Here is a 16,593-nt window from a genome sequence, read left to right as displayed (position 1 = left end):
AAAATAAGGTTTTACGAAGAGTCGCTTGACGTTTGAATGGGGTTTACGCAGGACACAGTATATGCGAGTATCAGAACGTGAAAGTCCATGCTTATTATCAGATCCATGCACTACGTGTTGCACAATCTACGTGATTCGGATAGGGTCCGTCTTGAGCACCGAGGATATTTGGGACATCGTTACGCCGTATCTATTCCATGTCGTATCCCAGTTATTGTATTTTCTGATGGCTTCTTTTGGACGTCGTTTGTCCCATTACCCTGCTGCCATTCACGATTCCACACCACGATGCTTCTCGTATGATTGGCGGAGCATGTCCTCCGTAATGTATTGCGACCTTGTATTTTGTCACCCGAATTGTGCCTAGGAGCACCCAGAAAGCATATTTGCATTTTGGGTATCGATCTAGGCGTTTCTCTGCATCGACTGTGAGCGTCGTGCGCGACTTGAAGTCATTTGTGGCTTCTTGACCGCGTGCAGAGCCTCTTTGGTCGTCAAATCGCTTTTGCCTTGTGTCTTTCAGCCTGAAGTGTCTGATTCGGGTTGCTCGGAAAGCACAGCGACGATGTGGCTGTCGACGGCTCCAATGCGGCTCAGGCTCGCTGTGGACGAGGGACTGGCCACATTGCCATGAATTCGACCATGTCTTTCACTGCCCAAGGCTGTTTTTGGCATGGCCAGGCCTCCCTTAAAAAGAAAAGTCCTTAACTGCCCACAAAGATGGACTGAGCCTGACGGGATTGGAGCTGTTCCCATGGAGCCGACACTCCAGACTCCAGTTGCCAATGCACCCCTGTCATATAGCGCCGCTCTCTCTCAGCCTAGCCCGTTCGATGGCCGGTCTCGACCTTTTCAGAACGACGCCACCCATTGCGCAGAAAGGCAGAGCATTCGGCCGCCCCATTTGAGCTGCTGCCAAGCTGTCTGGGCTGGCCCATTTGGGGGCACAGATAGAAGGAGACGAAAAAGGAGAGCAAAAGAAACACAGTAATACGGGGGGACTCCGGAGGGGATGAACAGCCCATAACTCGGCTCCTGCACAACCGAGAGATCTGATTTGTAGTGGGCGATCGGCAAACGTATTATGCTCACCAGCAATAAGGAGCAAAACACAGATTGCAACGGAGGCAGTTGTCAGAGGCAGTTGTCAGAGGCAGTTGTCAGTGTCTTTCTTCGACTCGCTATTGAGCTCAATCATTTGGTGTTCCGTACTCCATAATTACTCCGTTCAGAGAACTGCCTGGTCCCTTCCCGAATTGGACGCTTTCACTGCTGTCGAACTGTTGTCGATGAAAGCCATGCAAGACCAGACGGAAGGTGCTCTCCGCACTCCTGCTCTGTTCGTTGCATCGCACCATTGCCCTTTCCCCTTTTAGCTCATTGTCCGCTGCCTCCCAACGATTCCATTATGCAAATATTGCTGCAAGTACGACCGTATGCGTAGACCCACTGATCATTTCAACGTATTTTCTCCTACATCGTATCTTATTCTATGCATTCGCTTCGGAAAACTGGCCGTCCGCGCAGTGCACAGCGTCAAATTTTCAGGCTGTCCAGAGGGTTCCTTTCGCGCCGACAGCGTCCTGCCACGCTCGCCCACGAACCCACACCCTTTTATTCCCCAGCATTGTCCCACTGGCGTCCTTTGGTGTCCACTTGCGTTCAATGGTGTCTCCGAACGTTCGAAATACTGGTGTCCACCGTCCACGCAAAATCCACACTATTGAACGGAGTCGACTCCGGCCAGACCAACGCCCCATCGAACCTGAACCATTTGGTCGGCCGTGTCTCTTTTGCTCGTTTTGACTTAGCCCTGTCGCGCCCCGTCTCCGCTGCCGCCTCTCATGTTGACCTGACCCTTTCCCCTGTCGCTGCTACTGAATACTGCGGGTCCGTCGTGTTCTCTCTTCCTCTCTCTCCGTCTCCTCTTTCTTCCCCAAAGGCCTGGATCCCGTCGATTGTGTCCAGAGAAGGCTAGAGTGAAAAAAGGTGCGTGCCTACGTGGGTAGGCTTTGCCGGTTCTATTGCCCCCAACCTCCCCCCGTTGCTTCCGCCACAGGCAAAATACGCAGCCGGCGTGTTGCGAGTACAGAAGAGAGAGTGACTTCGTGCGAAGGGCGGTTGTGTTGACCGCCAGCTGAAGGGACCGGCCAGAAAACGTGCGAACGAGGACAACCAAAACGAACAACGATGCGAAGCTGGTGAAAGTTCGACACGTTCTCAGCACTGACATCCTGCCACCGTGACGCGATTGTCGCCAACCGCAGTGGCATTTCCTTAGTCCTTTCTTGCAGGTAAGAGCTTTTTTTGACAAGGTGCTTTTCTGTGTTTTGACGTCCTTTCTTCATTGCGTTGCGTGACCTTGGATAGCTGTTCGTTGTTGTCTTGGATCGTGGCCGATCCTTGTGGTCTGGAGCTGTCTTACTCTGCCTCTCGTACCTCTGTACCTCCTTTGCTCGTTCGTCTCTCAACATCTCAGCCATCGCACCATCAACGTCGTCTCTCCTCTTTCGCGACACGTCCTGACCCGTGGTCGCGTTGGTCGTCCTGGGCGCGATCGACACTCTCCAGCATCTTTTCCTGAACACAATGAAGCGCGCGACCTAGAAACGACCATGGACCGTAAACCATAAACACAAACTACGAACATCGATCCAGACAGGGCGGACGACAGGGAAGAAACGACGTCGGATGGGCGAGCAGGGAACCGCAAAGCACTTTCGAGAACAGCGAACAGACAGCGCCAGGCCTTGGAAGAGGGGGAACAGGGAGGCCCAAGCGACTCGCGCAGCCAGAATACCACCCAGCAACTGCGCGGATTTTGCATACAGCTTTTGTCCTTTGGCTTCATGTTTGCGGTGTCTTGTTTGCGTCCTCTATATCTCGTTTCTTTCGTCTTTTTGTTTCCTGGTCCTTGGTTGACCTGTGGTCGTTCTTCGAATCTAACCCGACGCTTTCGTCTGCCTTGCTGCGCGTTGCGTGCCGTTGTCTCTCCAATCTCCACTGGAATCACTGTACTGACTTGTCATTGCCAAGCAAACAGCGTCGTGGTCTTCGGTACACTGTTTTTTTTCCCTCTCGGTCGTCCTTTGCTCTAGCTGTGTCTTTTTTTTCTTCGTTCCAACGAGCTTGTTTTCCACCTTCGTCTTCGCGAGTTCAGCCACATTGCGATTTCTGCGACGTTGAACTCTTTTCCGTCTTTTCGACCTCTCTCGACCGCGGCCCCTTGTCGCCAATCACTGGACGATCGCCGAAAGCTTCCCGCCCGTTTTGTGTGTCGTTCTCCCCACACGTGTGACCGACCACTGCCGATCTTTTTTCTTATTTGTCGGGCGCTCAAAGCATCGTCATTCCCCTCGGCTCTCTGTTTACTTTGACCGTACGTACCTTTTTTTTCTTTTCTTTTTTTTGTTTTTCTTTTTTCGCCACGCCCCGGCAGCTACACCTCTTCCCTCCGATGCCTCGACGGTAGAGTACAATCTTTTCTTCCTCCGCTCTGGATTCGAGTCCCTTTTCCGACGGGCGCGCCCCCCTTTCCCTCCATATCATGCACGCAAAACGAACCCTGCCGTCGAATTGCGCGATATAGACCGGCACCATGAGGGTCGCCATCCGCGAGCAGCTTGCTGCGCTCGTCATCATCGCGGTGATGGTTGCGCTGGCCATCGTCTCCATCCCGACCTGGATCTTTGTGAACCACTTTGTTGGAGACGTTGAGTCTACCGGCCTCGCTCTGACGGCCTCGCTCAAGGCTGCGCGCATTTCCTCGGAAATCGACCTGCTCCAGACCACCTGCGAGAATGTCGCCTCGCGCATCTTGATCCAAGGCGCCTTCAGCAGCTTCTACGCCGGCAACCACTCGGAAAGCAACTGGGACCTCGCCCAGCAGGATATGCAGAGCGCCTTCGGCGCTGGTGGCTTCACCACGCTCTTTCAGTCCCGGCTCTACTCGCGCAACACGAGCGGCCGCGCCACGGGGCTCCTCAATGTCACCGGCAACGGCATCGGCTCCATCCAACTGCCCTACGAGAACGGCAATGGTTCGCGCGTCTATCTCGGCGACCCAGACCTCGGCTACCCGCCAACGCTCTACCCCAACATCACCTACAACGACACCGGCATGCCCAGCAGCATTGACAACACCACCAACGCCTTCACCGCCACGGCGTTCCCCGACGTCAAGCTCACAAACAATGGCGGGCTGCTCCTCGGGCCTCTCATCATCAACTCGTCCTTTGCGCTCATCTCGCTCACTGTACCAATACGGCAGAACAGCAATACGTTCCTTCTCGGCTACATGACCGTCGTCGCGTCGGCCACAAGTCTCATCGATACACAGACAACACCAGAAGGGTTGGGCCAATCGGGCGTCGTCCTCATTGTTGGCCCCAACACCCCGTGGAACCGCTTCAACCTCACCGACCCGGCGAGCAACAACACGTACGTCCCCGAAGACCGCGACGATTTTGGCGAGAACGAAGTCCACTTTATCCTGCCGCCCCTCGCCTCCGCATCCGGCGCCGATCGGCACAACAACTACGACTTCAAGTCCGGCAGCTATACAGACACCTTCAAAATGAGCAAATACCCATCGGTGCTCGACGCCTTCGCCGAGCAGACAAACACCGTCAACAACGCCACAGCCACCTTGTCGACCACCAACGAGCAGGGCTACGACGTCGCCGTGGGATACGCGCGACCGCAGTCGACGCTGGTGACGTGGGCCGTGCTGGTGGAGCAGGCGCACTCGGAAGCCTATGCGCCCGTCGTCACCCTGCGCAAGATCCTCCTCGGCACCGTGTTTGGCACCGCCGGGTTTGTCATACTGGTCGTCTTCCCGTGCGCCCACTTGAGCGTCAAGCCGATTCGCGAGCTCAAGGATGCCACCGAAAAGTCCATTGCGCCGCCCGGCTACGCCGACGACGACGAGCTGCCCAGCTCCGGCACGCGGTCGTCTCGCTCGCGCATCTCCGACCACGCCTGGTTTGTGCGTCTGCGTACCATGCTGGGCATGCATCGCGTCAAAAGGCCGCATCCTTCGGACAGCAGAGAAGGTGGCAGTGGCCATGCCGTCTTCAAGATCCCCGGCCACGTCCCCGAGCGAAAACACATCATCACGGACGAACTCACCGAGCTGACCACCACGTTCAACGCCATGACCGACGAGCTGTACAAGCAGTACGAATCGCTGGACGAAAAGGTGGCGTTGCGGACACGCGAGCTGGAGATTAGCAAAAAGGCCGCCGAGGCTGCCAACGAGAGTAAGACTCTTTTTATTGCCAACATTTCACACGAGCTCAAGACGCCCTTGAACGGCATCATGGGCATGTGCGCCGTGTGCATGGAGGAGGACGACATTGTCCGCATCAAGCAGTCGCTCAAGACCCTCTACAAGTCGGGTGACCTGCTGCTTCATTTGCTCGAGGACCTGTTGAGTTTCTCCAAGAACCAGATCGGCCACCAGGTCAGCCTCGAGGAGCGCGAGTTCCGCCTCGGCGACATTCGCTCGCAAGTTTTGTCCATCTTTGACAAGCAAGTGCGCGAGGGCCGGATCACCTTTAATGTCAGCTTCATTGGCTCCACCGACCCATTGGAGCATCAGCAAGGCACGCTCCCTCTCCCTCCTGCCGGAACAGCAGCAGCAGCAACAGCAGCAGAAGCAGCAGACTTGGGCGCCGCCGTTGTCGCCGACAACGGCCTCACCAACCTCCCCAGCGCAGCTGCCTCCGAGCGGACCAGCTTCGACCGCCGCTTGCCCGCTCTGGGCCCGGCCGGCGTTGGGCGCTTAAAAGACATGTGCCTCTGGGGCGACCAGCAGCGCATCCTGCAGGTTATTATCAACCTTGTCAGCAACAGCATCAAGTTCACGCCCGCCTCGGGCGCCGTCGACCTGCGCATTCGTTGTGTCGGCGAGGCCGAGCATTTCGAGGAAAGCCGCTCCTCGTCCTTCTCCAAGTCGGGATCCCACCGAGGCGGCCGCTCACGCCACCGTATCGGCTCGTCCTCGACACACTCACAAAGCTCCAAGAATGGTGCCAACGGCGGCAGCGGCTCCATCTCGACGACCACCGGCACGACCCTCTACAAAGGCACACCATCTGGCACCGCCATTGCCATCAACCCGCTCGATCCCAAGTCGACCACGACCGGACAGTACCGCATTCGCGAACGCTCACCCACGCCCCCGCCGCCGGGCTCCAAGACGTTTATTTTCGAGTTTGAGGTCCAAGACACCGGTCCGGGCATTCCCCAGCACATGCAAGAAAAAGTCTTTGAGCCGTTTGTGCAGGGCGACCTGGGCCTGAGCAAGAAGTTTGGAGGCACCGGTCTCGGTCTGAGCATCTGCCAGCAGCTGGCTACGCTGATGGGCGGCACCGTGACGCTCAAGAGCACGCCTGGCGTCGGGACCATCTTTACCATGCGGATTCCGCTCAAATACGTCAAGGACAGGTACGTTCCCTTTTGGTCTTGTTTACGTTATGTGTCATTGGAGTGACCACTAACCACAGTATGCAGAGCGTCAAGCACAGCATCAAGTAGCTTAAAGTCCCGGCCACCGAGTGTCAGCTCGGCCGACGGCGGCGACAACCGTCGCAATTCGTTCCCGAAGCAGGCCGTCGACCCCAGCGCCAAGGCAAAACAGCCGCCCGTTCTCGACAAGCAGGCACGTTTGGTTGGTTTGAGCCAACCGTTCTTCGTCGCCAACCCACCTCATACTTCCGCCGCCACCGAGCAAAGCAAAGCCGACCAGCTGGCCGCACTGGACCGGGCCGTGGCCAACAAGGCAGACAGCGAGGCGCGGGTCCGCGTCCTGGTGGCCGACGACAACTCCACCAACATTGAAGTCGTCAGCCGCATGCTGAAGCTCGAGGACATTTACGACGTCACCATTGCCAAGGACGGCCAGGAAGCCTATGATTTGGTCAAGGCCAACATGGAAAAGAACCAGCGCTTCGATGTGATTTTCATGGACGTTCAGATGCCCAACCTCGACGGCCTGCAGTCCACGCGCCTGATCCGCAAAATGGGCTACTCGGCGCCCATTGTCGCCCTCACCGCCTTCTCTGAAGAGAGCAACGTCAAGGAGTGCATGGAGTCCGGCATGGACGAGTTTTTGAGCAAGCCCATCCGGCGGCCCGCCCTCAAGCAGGTCCTGCAAAAGTTTGCCACCATCCCCGAAGAGCCCGAGCCGACGTCCTCGACGCGGCGCACCACGCCGACCCAGATGGCCCAGACGGCCCAGACTAACCAGACGACGCACGCCGTCGACGTTCCCAACAACGCACCCCAAAAGGCGTCCAATCCAGCGCATCTCGACAAGGAGGGCGAGACGTTGAATGAAAAGGCTGACCTTCCCGCACACCAACCCCAACCCCAACCCCCCGACCTCTCCAACGCTGCGCCGACCGTGGCAAACGGCGTGAGCACGACGATTGCCACGCCGCCCGAGACGCCTCTCGAGTTTGACCGCAGCCTCGGGAAGCCGCCAATAGAGAAGGCTTGAGCCAAATGTCTCTATGTACGGCCTCTGTTCTGCATACATGGTTGATGAAAGCACTGCTGGTTTTATTTTTTATTTTTTTATTTCATTTTCGTTGATCTAATACCCTATTTGTCGTCGTGTTACCGCATCATAATACAGTTTTTGTTTTTCTCTTTGTTTGGAGCCGAACTCGCATGTTGTCTCCAAAGACGGACCGGTTCACCCTGTCCACCTGTTCACTTGTCCACCATTTCATATTTCGGGACGTTCTAGGGAAAGAATACGCTAGAAAGCAACGCGGTGGAAACTCGGGTGAAGCGAGAGACCGGTGAGGCGTCAAATGACGCTCAAATGGGTCAACAAAAGTAAACCTCATCGGATCGGAATACGGGGACATTCTTTTTCATTTTGCCCCAAAAGGCGTATATGGCGTACAAGTTTTATTTTTTGTTCTGAAAGCGAGCCTCGGTCAGGCATACTATGGATCGACTGCAGCCACTTTTGCCATTTTTCATTTTATCAATTTACTACATTACTATATTGTGTCAACCATGCAAGGGTGTAGACCAGGGTTCTATTGAATGATGATTTCACCTTTGTCCCTCCATGCCTTTCACTTTCACGCTGTGATCGCCGTAGTGATATCAGTATGCCGTGCTCCGTATTCCATTGGGTTTCATACTCTCGCTCACTGAGTGCGACTTTAATTTCTCCACACCCTGCCCTCCACCCAACTCTCAAGATACTGTACGCGAGCGAAGAGTCACCGCCATGGGGTGGCACACACAGTCCTCCAATGGGTTCGTGCATGAGTAGCAAAAGACCATGCCACAGAAGCACTGCGCCTGCCGGCACCCGCTGCCCGCGCAGTCGACCATAGCACTGCACTGGGGGCTGCTCGCGTTAGGACGGGTGTGTTTGCTCCTCCGACAATACTCCTGGGAGCTTGGACCGAGGACCTAGGGACGGACGTACCACTTTCGATAGCCTTTCTCTTGGATGACACGCTCGACCTCCTTGTCCCAGTGGACGTTGGGCCGCGTGCACGGCACCGGTGGGCCGCCCATGTTTACGTTTTCGATTCCGATTTCGTTTTCGTTGCCGGCGCCCACGCGGTCGTCGGCTCGGTGGGCTGCATCGTCGGCGCGTCCTTTGCACTGCGTGCAGACGGGCACGTCGCACCGCACACAGCGTGTGCGGTCTGTGCGGCCTGTGCGGGCCGTTTGGCGGCCGTGCCCCTCGGCCTTGCCGTGCGTCTTTCTGTCACCCTTGTCGCCCTTGTCGTGTTCACGACCCCCATGCAAGCACGGCAACATCGGCAGGTACGCCGAACACGTCGGCTCCGGACAGTATAGCGGATCGGCACAGAACCACTCGTCGCACCGCAGGTACAGCTGGTGCGTCTGCTCGGCCGACAGAAACAGGACGGTGGACGCGTTGATGAGCGGCACGTCGCCGCACGCGCACGTCAGCGGGTGCCGCGCGACGTACTGGATGCCGGCCCGCAGGCACCGGCACAGGCACAGGCAGCAGACGCTCGCGCCGCAGGCGTGGCAGTCGAAGGCCGAGGGGCGTGCATAGTAGTCGCCGCGCACGACGGACGTAAAGGGCGCACCGTGCGGGACGCGGACGCCGTTGACGGTGAGGCGGCAGACGAGGGCTTGGACGTCCTGGCGGGTGCGGAGGCTGGCGGCACTGCCGGCGACGCAGGGTTCCAGGCAGACGAAGCAGGTGGAGGGAGGAGAGTGGGCGGTGTCGAGGGTGCTGGAAGAGGTGGCGGAGGCAGCAGACGCGGCGGTGGTAACGTCTCGAAGGGACTGGGCGGACGGGCTCGCGGCGAGCTGGATGGGTCGTGTATCGACTTTACTCATCTTGTTGGTGGTTGGGACGCCAAAAAAGGCGATGGAAAGAAGACTGAAAGTGATTGGCATTCGAACAAGTCAATAAATACAGAAAAGAAAGACGCAGACGGTACAGTTGAGGAGTCGCCTGGTATGGAGAGTGGATGATACGTAGTGATGATATTGCGAGATGGGGAGATAAACAGAGGCACACAGTACAATAAGCAGAAGGAAGAGTCAGCTGTTCCTTAGAAATGGCCGGTGAGCAGTCAACCCTGCCGCAGCGTAGTAGTGTGCCGTTGGCATCGTCAATATTCATCTACAAGGAAAGAGCTACTATATTCTTTCCTTTCTTCGTTTGTTGGTATCAATAAACAGGGGGCGAGCACCCTGTCCGAGAATGGAAGGCGCTGTCTATATGTATGCTCATGCCTCCTTCCTGGGCTTACTTATTCAGTGTGAGCAGCCCTTCAATGTATTTCTTCGTGTCCACGCCGATGCCATGGGCCAGCTTACTGGCACCATCTGCCCATCCAGCGCCACGATCAGCAGCGGCGGCAGCCTCTTCCGCAGCAGCAGCGTCAACCTTGCCATGGTCGGCACCAGCCGTCGACGATGATCGCCCGCCGGCAGCACCACCGCCGGTGCCGCTTCCACCACTGCCGGTGCCGCCAAACCCGAGGTAGGTCGATGCGCTGAAGGCTCGCATCGCAGAGGAGGCACGGTTGCTCATGCCCAGCCCGAAGCCCAAGCCTAGCCCGCTGCCGCCGCCGCCGCCGCCGCCGCCCAGGCCCTCTCTGGCTGCACCTCCACTGCCGCTGCCACCGCCAATGTTGTCGGCATGGTCGCTGGCTTTACGGATCAGGATAATCTCTTTGCGGACCGTGTAGGTCCCCATGGCCGCCGATGCTGCTGCTGCCGCTGCACGCCCTGTGGCGGTATCGTCGCTGTCGCAATCGCTCGGTGCTCGCTGGTAGCTGTCATCGTCGTCCTCGCCGTCCTCGGCTTCCTCGGCTTCCTCAAAGAGCGTGGACCCATACTTGCTTTGCGTTGGCGCGCCGTTCTTGGTGCCCATGGCCGACCGGTCGACGAGCCGGTTCCACACGATCCACCAGCCACGACTCGTCTTGCACATGCGCTCCAGCTCGGCGCCGTTGCTGCGTGTGGCGGCGTACAGGTTCAAAATCTGCATGTGCGTGTTGAGCGCCTCGACGCGGGACCACGGAGGCGTACCGGACAGTCCCAGCTGTTGTTGCTGGTGCTTGGCCTTCTTGGTGCGTTTGCCATGTTTGCCGTTTTTGCCGGCGGCGTTCTCCGCTGCCATCAGTTTGAGCATGACATGCGGGTCCGGGATGTTGGGCAGCGTCGAGTGGATCGTGAGCATGCCCGGGTCCCAAATCAGATCGTAGATGGCGCCAGACGCCGAGGCGGACGAGCTCGACGACGGCGAGGAAGCCACAGCGGCATTGAGCATGGCCGTCGCGCCGGTCATGCCGGACTTGTTGGGGCGGTAGGCCGTGGACCTGAGCAGGGGCTTGTGCAGGACGGACAGCTGGCGGTCGATGAGCGTCTGCATCACCTTTTCGCTCATGCGAGGCGGGTCTGTGGTGGCTGCACTCTCTGCGTGGCCCTGGTCAAAAAGAAACGTGTATAAGAACGGCCGCTGGGCGTACACCACCACACGCAACTTGTTTCCGGCCTGGGATGTGTGGGGCGTGTCTGCCGCCTTTCCCTTGCTTTCGCTGCCCTCGTCTTGCCTCTCTTGCAGAGCCTCTTGTGATGACAAGGCAGGTCGGCTTGTGTCGTTGTTTGCCGCTGCCATGTCGACCACGATTATTCTTGGTGGCGGCTTGGGCGTCGTCCTTGTCGATTCCTTTGGCTTTGCGGCTTCATCCGACTCCGCCACTGACGAAACGCTGTCGTCTATTGACGCAGACTTCTTTACGTCGGGATCCTTAACCTCGTCGACGAGGGGAATCAGGAAGCGGCCTGCTCGGCTGGTGTTATGGAAGCGAGTCCGCTTGCGGCCTCCGTCTTCTTTTGCGGCCGTCAAAGAGCTCGCAGGAGGCGTGTCAGATGCGGCATCACCAGAGCTGCCGCCGAGGCTCCAGTAGGTGCCGTATCCAAGCTTCATAATGGACATGTACTTGTCCATACTGCCACTGTTGCCGCCTTCTGAGAGTGTTTTCGACGAAGGCGTGCCCTTGGATGGAGCGTCTTTGCCCGTCTGGGGCGCTGGGATCGGTTGTGTCTGAGTCGGTGTCGGTGATTTTGCTCCCCGCGCCGTTATTTGGGTCACGGGTGCTGGTGGGAAAAGTGACGGTGGTGGCATCATGACTGGTTGTGGTTGTTCTTGTTGTGTTGGTACCTCCTTCTTCTCTTTCGCTTGCTGTTGGTGCTGCTCAGAGATGCTCCCCATAGTCGGCGCCCCTTTCTGGCGATGCCTTGCCTGGCGTGATGGTGCCGACGGATTGTCTGCGATCCCATAGGCATCTGGGCCCCAGCTGTACACATCTTCCATCCAGTATGTCAGGCTGCGCAGGGACGGTCGAGTCAGGGCGCCAACGCCGAGGAAAATAGCGCCGTCTTCAGAGCCCAGCCCGCTCCCCGTGCCCAGCCAGACCGAGTCCTCGTCGTTGCCAGTTTCTTTGTCGTCATGGTCGTCGATGATAGCCCCCACGTCCCGTTCGTTAGCATCCTCGGACCCCTTGGGCGCATCGCCATAGCGGCACACGACCAGATCGACGAGCCCGTCTGTGCTCTCCACCAGACCCTCGAGCACCTCGCGCTCGCCGCTCCCGCGCTCCTCCTCGCCCACGCCAATGCCCAGCTCTCCACACGCCGCCAGCCGCATGCCGGGAAACACGTCCCGCACCGGGTTGCCATGCAGCAGGACGGACCACGACGACAGGAAAATGTCCCAGTAGCGCGCCAACAGCACGGTGAAGCGTGATCGTGGCGTCACGCGCCGGAAAAGGGCGTCCAGGCTCACGTCGTGGTGCAGCAGGAAGACAGCGTGGGCGCGCAGCAGGTCTTGCAGCAGCAGCACGGCCGGCTTGACCTCGCGCGCCGAGTACTCCTCCTTGTCGTCGCCGGCACCAGGCAGCCGCGTCAGGTCGACAGACGCCAGTAGCCACCACCCCGGTTCCAGCTCGTGCAGCACGACGCGTGTCTTGTCCGTCTCGATGGTGTCGACGGCCTGGTCGCCGGCAAAGCTGCGCCCAAAGGCGACCATGCCCTGCGCCAGACCGATCTGGCGGAGGCGCTCGTTGCGCTCGGCAGGGGCGAGGTGGCCGGTCGGTTTGGCAGCGGATGCCGAGCTGCGGCGGCGGCGGGCTGTTGCCGCTGGCGCATCCGTTGCTGCGGACGTCTGTGTAGACGCCGAGACGGTCGCGCTGCCGTAGTAGACAATCTGGTCCTCGATGGTCTCGTCCGTGGTGCCGAGGCTGGGATTGTAGATGGCGAGGAAGCCGAGCTGGGCAGGGACGACGCCGCCAGCAGTGCCGCTCCCTGAAGCGCCTGCAGGGCCTGCACCACCCAGGCCTGCCGTGGCTGTTGTCTTGTCGGCCGACGACATTGTGGCGTCGTCTGCTGCGTCGTCCTTCCCCTCACTGGACGCCGAACCCTTTTATCGACCGGCTTCTGGTGATCACGAGCTCGATGCGATCAAATGCGGGGGCGTGAAAAATCAGGGTGTGTCAGTTCGGTATTCGTATCGGTTGAAGCAGTCGCTTCTTGAAAAGTCGGGCCGTCACATGCCCATGTTTGTGAATGGAAGATTATGAGAACAAAGCAACACTCATCAGTGAAGCCCCTCGCTTGTCGTTCGTTTGGTTGTTGGAGTGCGGCAGCTTCCTCTAACGTCACAGGCGCGAAATGCGCTAAAACAGGCAGCTCCAGACCGACTACAGTTGTGATTATGTCATCATTTCATTTTTTCTTTTAACAGGATCTTTCAAGGCATCAGTCTCATATTTCCTAAATAATACGACGGAGCGGTAAGAGTACTAGAATACAGAAGCTGAAGAAGCAAAAGAAGAAAGACCCATGAACAGTAAATCATGTCGTTAGACGAGGGAAAATAAAAAGACATAAAGACAAAACCCAATCAGTCGTGACCCTCTCACAATATACGCCGCCCCAACCACGAAAAACGATGAATAAAACGCCCGCAAAAAATACAACCATGTAGCAAGCAACCGACCCATAAAACATAATGCAAATGCTGGACAGGAAACAGGAAAACAGGAAAAGGAGGACCAAAAAAGAAAACATCCGCCGCTGCTCCATCACTCCATGTCCATCCGGCCGGCAATCTCCTCGCTCATGGCCCGGCCAGAGTGTTTCCGCGCTTGACTGTCGTTACTACTACTCCGGTTCTTCTTGGAGCTCTCACCCTCGTCCTCGTCCTCCTCCTCCTCCTCGTCCTCCTCTTCTTCGTCCTCCTCCATATCGCTGTCCAGTATACTAATGTCGTCGTCGTCGTCCGCAAACCCGCCATCACCGCCGACCCGGCTTTGGCCGTAGTCGTCCATGTCGCTGTCGTCGTCCGGCCGCCACAGCAGCACCTCGTCCATGTCGTCGTCGTCGTCCTCGACCACATCGCCCGGCGGGGACGAGACAAGCCGGTCGGCGTACTGGTCGCCCAGCCAGTAGCGCGCACGCTTGTTGGCGCCGCTGGCATCGCCCGACGCCGCCGACGCAGCCGACGCAGCCGACGCGGCCGACACAACCGAGTTCTGGAGCGAGAGGCTCGGCCGTTTGGAGGCCGACGTCGAAAACGCGCCGACGCCGCCCGACGGTCCCTGGTCGGCGGCGCTGCTCGACAGCCGACTGCTGCGGCTGCCGCGCCGGTGGGCCCACCGTGCGCGTGCGCCGGCAATGGCAATGGAAGAGTGGTGGTGCTGGTGCGATAGGCGGCGCTGGGGGTGGCGCGGCAGCAGCAGGGGGCTGTGCGACAGGAGCGGCACGCCGCGGACGTACATGTAGGCGACGCGCTTCAGGGCTTTGCTGAAGAAGAAGTAGTGCATGGTCCAGATGGCGCCGTCCTCCTCGTCAAAGGGGTTGTTGTCCGGCTGGTACGAAAAGACGGTGCAGTCCTGGAGGTGCATCTCCTTGTTGATGAGCGCCCACATCTGGGGGCCCCAGAGCGGGGACGCGGACGCCGCGGCCGCCGAGGGCATCGACCCCGCCGACGCGCCGCCCATGGACGAGCCCAGCCCGCTGTCCAGCACCAGCGAGCTGGGCCGCACGTTGCTCAGCGTGCTGTCAATCAGGCTCATGACTTTTCGCAGGTTGCGCTCGCGGCGGAAGTCGGCCGGCCGCAGGACATGAGAGAAGTCGTAGTCAGGGTGGGAGGCGTTGAGGGTGGCGATGAGGTAGGCGAACGTGCGGCGGCTCGAGATCTCGGCGAGGTTGCCAAAGGGACTGGACCGCGACAGCATCTGGCTGGCGGCCATTTCCTCGCGGTGCGGTGGGCTCAGGCTAGCGCCGAGTTTAAGGAGGGCGGCATGTTGCGACTCGAGGGACTTGTCAATGTCTTTGTAGAGTTTCTTGTCGGAGCCGGCGGCCTTTGTGGTATAGAGATCGCAGCCACCGGTGACATGGCAGTCGGGCGTGTCAAAGTTGAGCGCGCTGGCGACAATGTCAAAATCGCGAAGCGGTATGAACTAGAGAGAGAGAGTGCGCGGGGAGGGAGCGCGGGGATTAGCCGTTGTGAACGGGACCAGGGGACGGCGCAGCGATGCAGTTACGTCATTGACGCCAAAGAGAGCCAGAGCCCGCCAGGTAACCGATAATGGAGGACGAACCTTCATCGTGGTGGGTATTGCGTGGGTCGGTCTGTAGCGAAAATGGGCCGGTTTTATAGGAGATGGGATGAGGGCGAAAGGCCGGTCGTCGAGACGTTGCAAACGATGGCTGCGCAGGCAGTCGGTTGTGAGGCCGCAGGTCTTTGGACAATTGCGCTGTTTCTCGTAATCTCTGGTCTGCTGGGCAGTCTGGTTCTGGATTGCGTGTGAATCTTGAGACCACCCGTGTGTGATTGGCGATCCGATGACGTGCGTTTGGCGCTGCTGGCTGTCTGTGTGGAAACGAAAGAGAGGGTCTCTCCACCTCTGCGGCGAGTAGGGAGAGACTGGTGGAGAGTGGAACAGCCGAGACAGAGGGATGCGACTGGCAATGGCGACGTGAACGACGTCGATGTCGCGTAGTGAGCGTTGGAAGAAAAGACGAAAAAAGGAGTGAGAGGCGCGTAAGACACAAAAAGCGAAGAGACGGGTCGATTTGCGAAAGAAGAAGCGAGTCGGAATTATAGGACGCTCGTAGCTTCCCTGGCAAGAGACAGGAGACACAAAGCGAACCCGGCTTTCCCTGTTTATCGTGTCGTTCCGGGAAGGCGCTACTCGTCGTTGGCGGGCTTTGTGAGGCGCGACGTGGGGAGCGATAGCGCAGGTCTGGCAGCCTGGATTTTGAACGAGAGGCACGTTCACGTGGAGGTGTGTGGAGGCGTCGTTTGCTAGAATTCGTCTCTGGCGCAAAGAGGAGTGAGGTAATACTGTACCTCTGACAAGGCGACCGGCGGATGTGTGATGTGTGACTTGCAGTAAAAGGAGTGAGGGGATTCCAGCTCCGCGAAAGGAAGGAATGTGTCGACGAGGCGAATGGGGAAGTGAGCGACTTGAACGAATGCGACAACGTGGAAGGCGCGATGGGTGTGTGGCGTTGGAGGGACGGTCGATGTGAAGCGGGGAAGGAAGCAAGAACGCTTGTCGGACCGTAGAGAGCCCCAACGTGTAGAATCACGAATATGAGTAGGACTAGGCAAAGGAGAGGCATTACATCAGACACGACGCCTTGACACAGCCAGTGTGCATGGGCTGCGGTTTCCGGATGCTGAGTCGTGCCTGCGAACTGTGCTTGGCGGATGGTCACCACCTGACCGATGGAGAGAACAAAGCCAACGAGCAAGTACCTGGAGGTATATGATACATTAATTCTCCACTTAAACTTTTAGTTATGACATGTACCTTCGCGACAGAGATACATAATACCAACGACTGCCTAACTATCTTTACCCGTAGTGCGTAGCCTGCCAATCACAGCACACAGCCCGCTGTAGATAACGAATGGGATGGCGTCAGCTAGCCACGAGCGTTGGCATCAAGACGACGCGGTCTCGGTGGTGTAGAGCCAGTGACTTGGAGAGGGCTTGGTCCCGAACGCGCCCGAGGTGTTTTTGGTGTGAAGATCAGGATGCACAGTGCTTCG

General features: G+C 58.2%; 4 protein-coding genes across 4 annotated transcripts; 1 reads left to right on the top strand and 3 right to left on the bottom strand.

Moving 5' to 3' along the window:
• Positions 1 to 3,598: 3,598 nt before the first annotated feature.
• On the top strand, positions 3,599 to 7,504 carry SPSK_06901 (osomolarity two-component system, sensor histidine kinase SLN1; the record flags this gene model as incomplete). Its single annotated transcript, XM_016733573.1, has 2 exons — positions 3,599 to 6,450; positions 6,517 to 7,504. 2 exons carry the CDS (start codon positions 3,599 to 3,601, stop codon positions 7,502 to 7,504), a joined length of 3,840 nt encoding a protein of 1,279 aa, XP_016591558.1.
• Positions 7,505 to 8,442: 938 nt separating this feature from the next.
• SPSK_07825 (uncharacterized protein) lies at positions 8,443 to 9,354 on the bottom strand (the record flags this gene model as incomplete). The annotated part of the gene is made up of 1 exon (XM_016734480.1): positions 8,443 to 9,354. The coding sequence occupies one exon, from the start codon at positions 9,352 to 9,354 to the stop codon at positions 8,443 to 8,445; it is 912 nt and encodes a 303-aa protein (XP_016591557.1).
• A 415-nt stretch (positions 9,355 to 9,769) lies between these two features.
• SPSK_06965 (uncharacterized protein) lies at positions 9,770 to 12,901 on the bottom strand (the record flags this gene model as incomplete). Its single annotated transcript, XM_016733635.1, has 1 exon — positions 9,770 to 12,901. One exon carries the CDS (start codon positions 12,899 to 12,901, stop codon positions 9,770 to 9,772), a length of 3,132 nt encoding a protein of 1,043 aa, XP_016591556.1.
• Positions 12,902 to 13,613: 712 nt separating this feature from the next.
• On the bottom strand, positions 13,614 to 15,140 carry SPSK_07454 (RNA polymerase III-inhibiting protein MAF1; the record flags this gene model as incomplete). Its single annotated transcript, XM_016734116.1, has 2 exons — positions 13,614 to 14,993; positions 15,078 to 15,140. 2 exons carry the CDS (start codon positions 15,138 to 15,140, stop codon positions 13,614 to 13,616), a joined length of 1,443 nt encoding a protein of 480 aa, XP_016591555.1.
• Between the last annotated feature and the right edge of the window lie 1,453 nt (positions 15,141 to 16,593).

This window comes from Sporothrix schenckii, assembly GCF_000961545.1.
Source record: "Sporothrix schenckii 1099-18 chromosome Unknown Cont41, whole genome shotgun sequence".
In the NCBI taxonomy this organism is placed as follows: Eukaryota; Fungi; Ascomycota; class Sordariomycetes; order Ophiostomatales; family Ophiostomataceae; genus Sporothrix; species Sporothrix schenckii.
The sequence above is the reverse complement of the archived record's forward strand: the minus strand, read 5'-3'. Positions and strand labels throughout refer to the sequence as shown.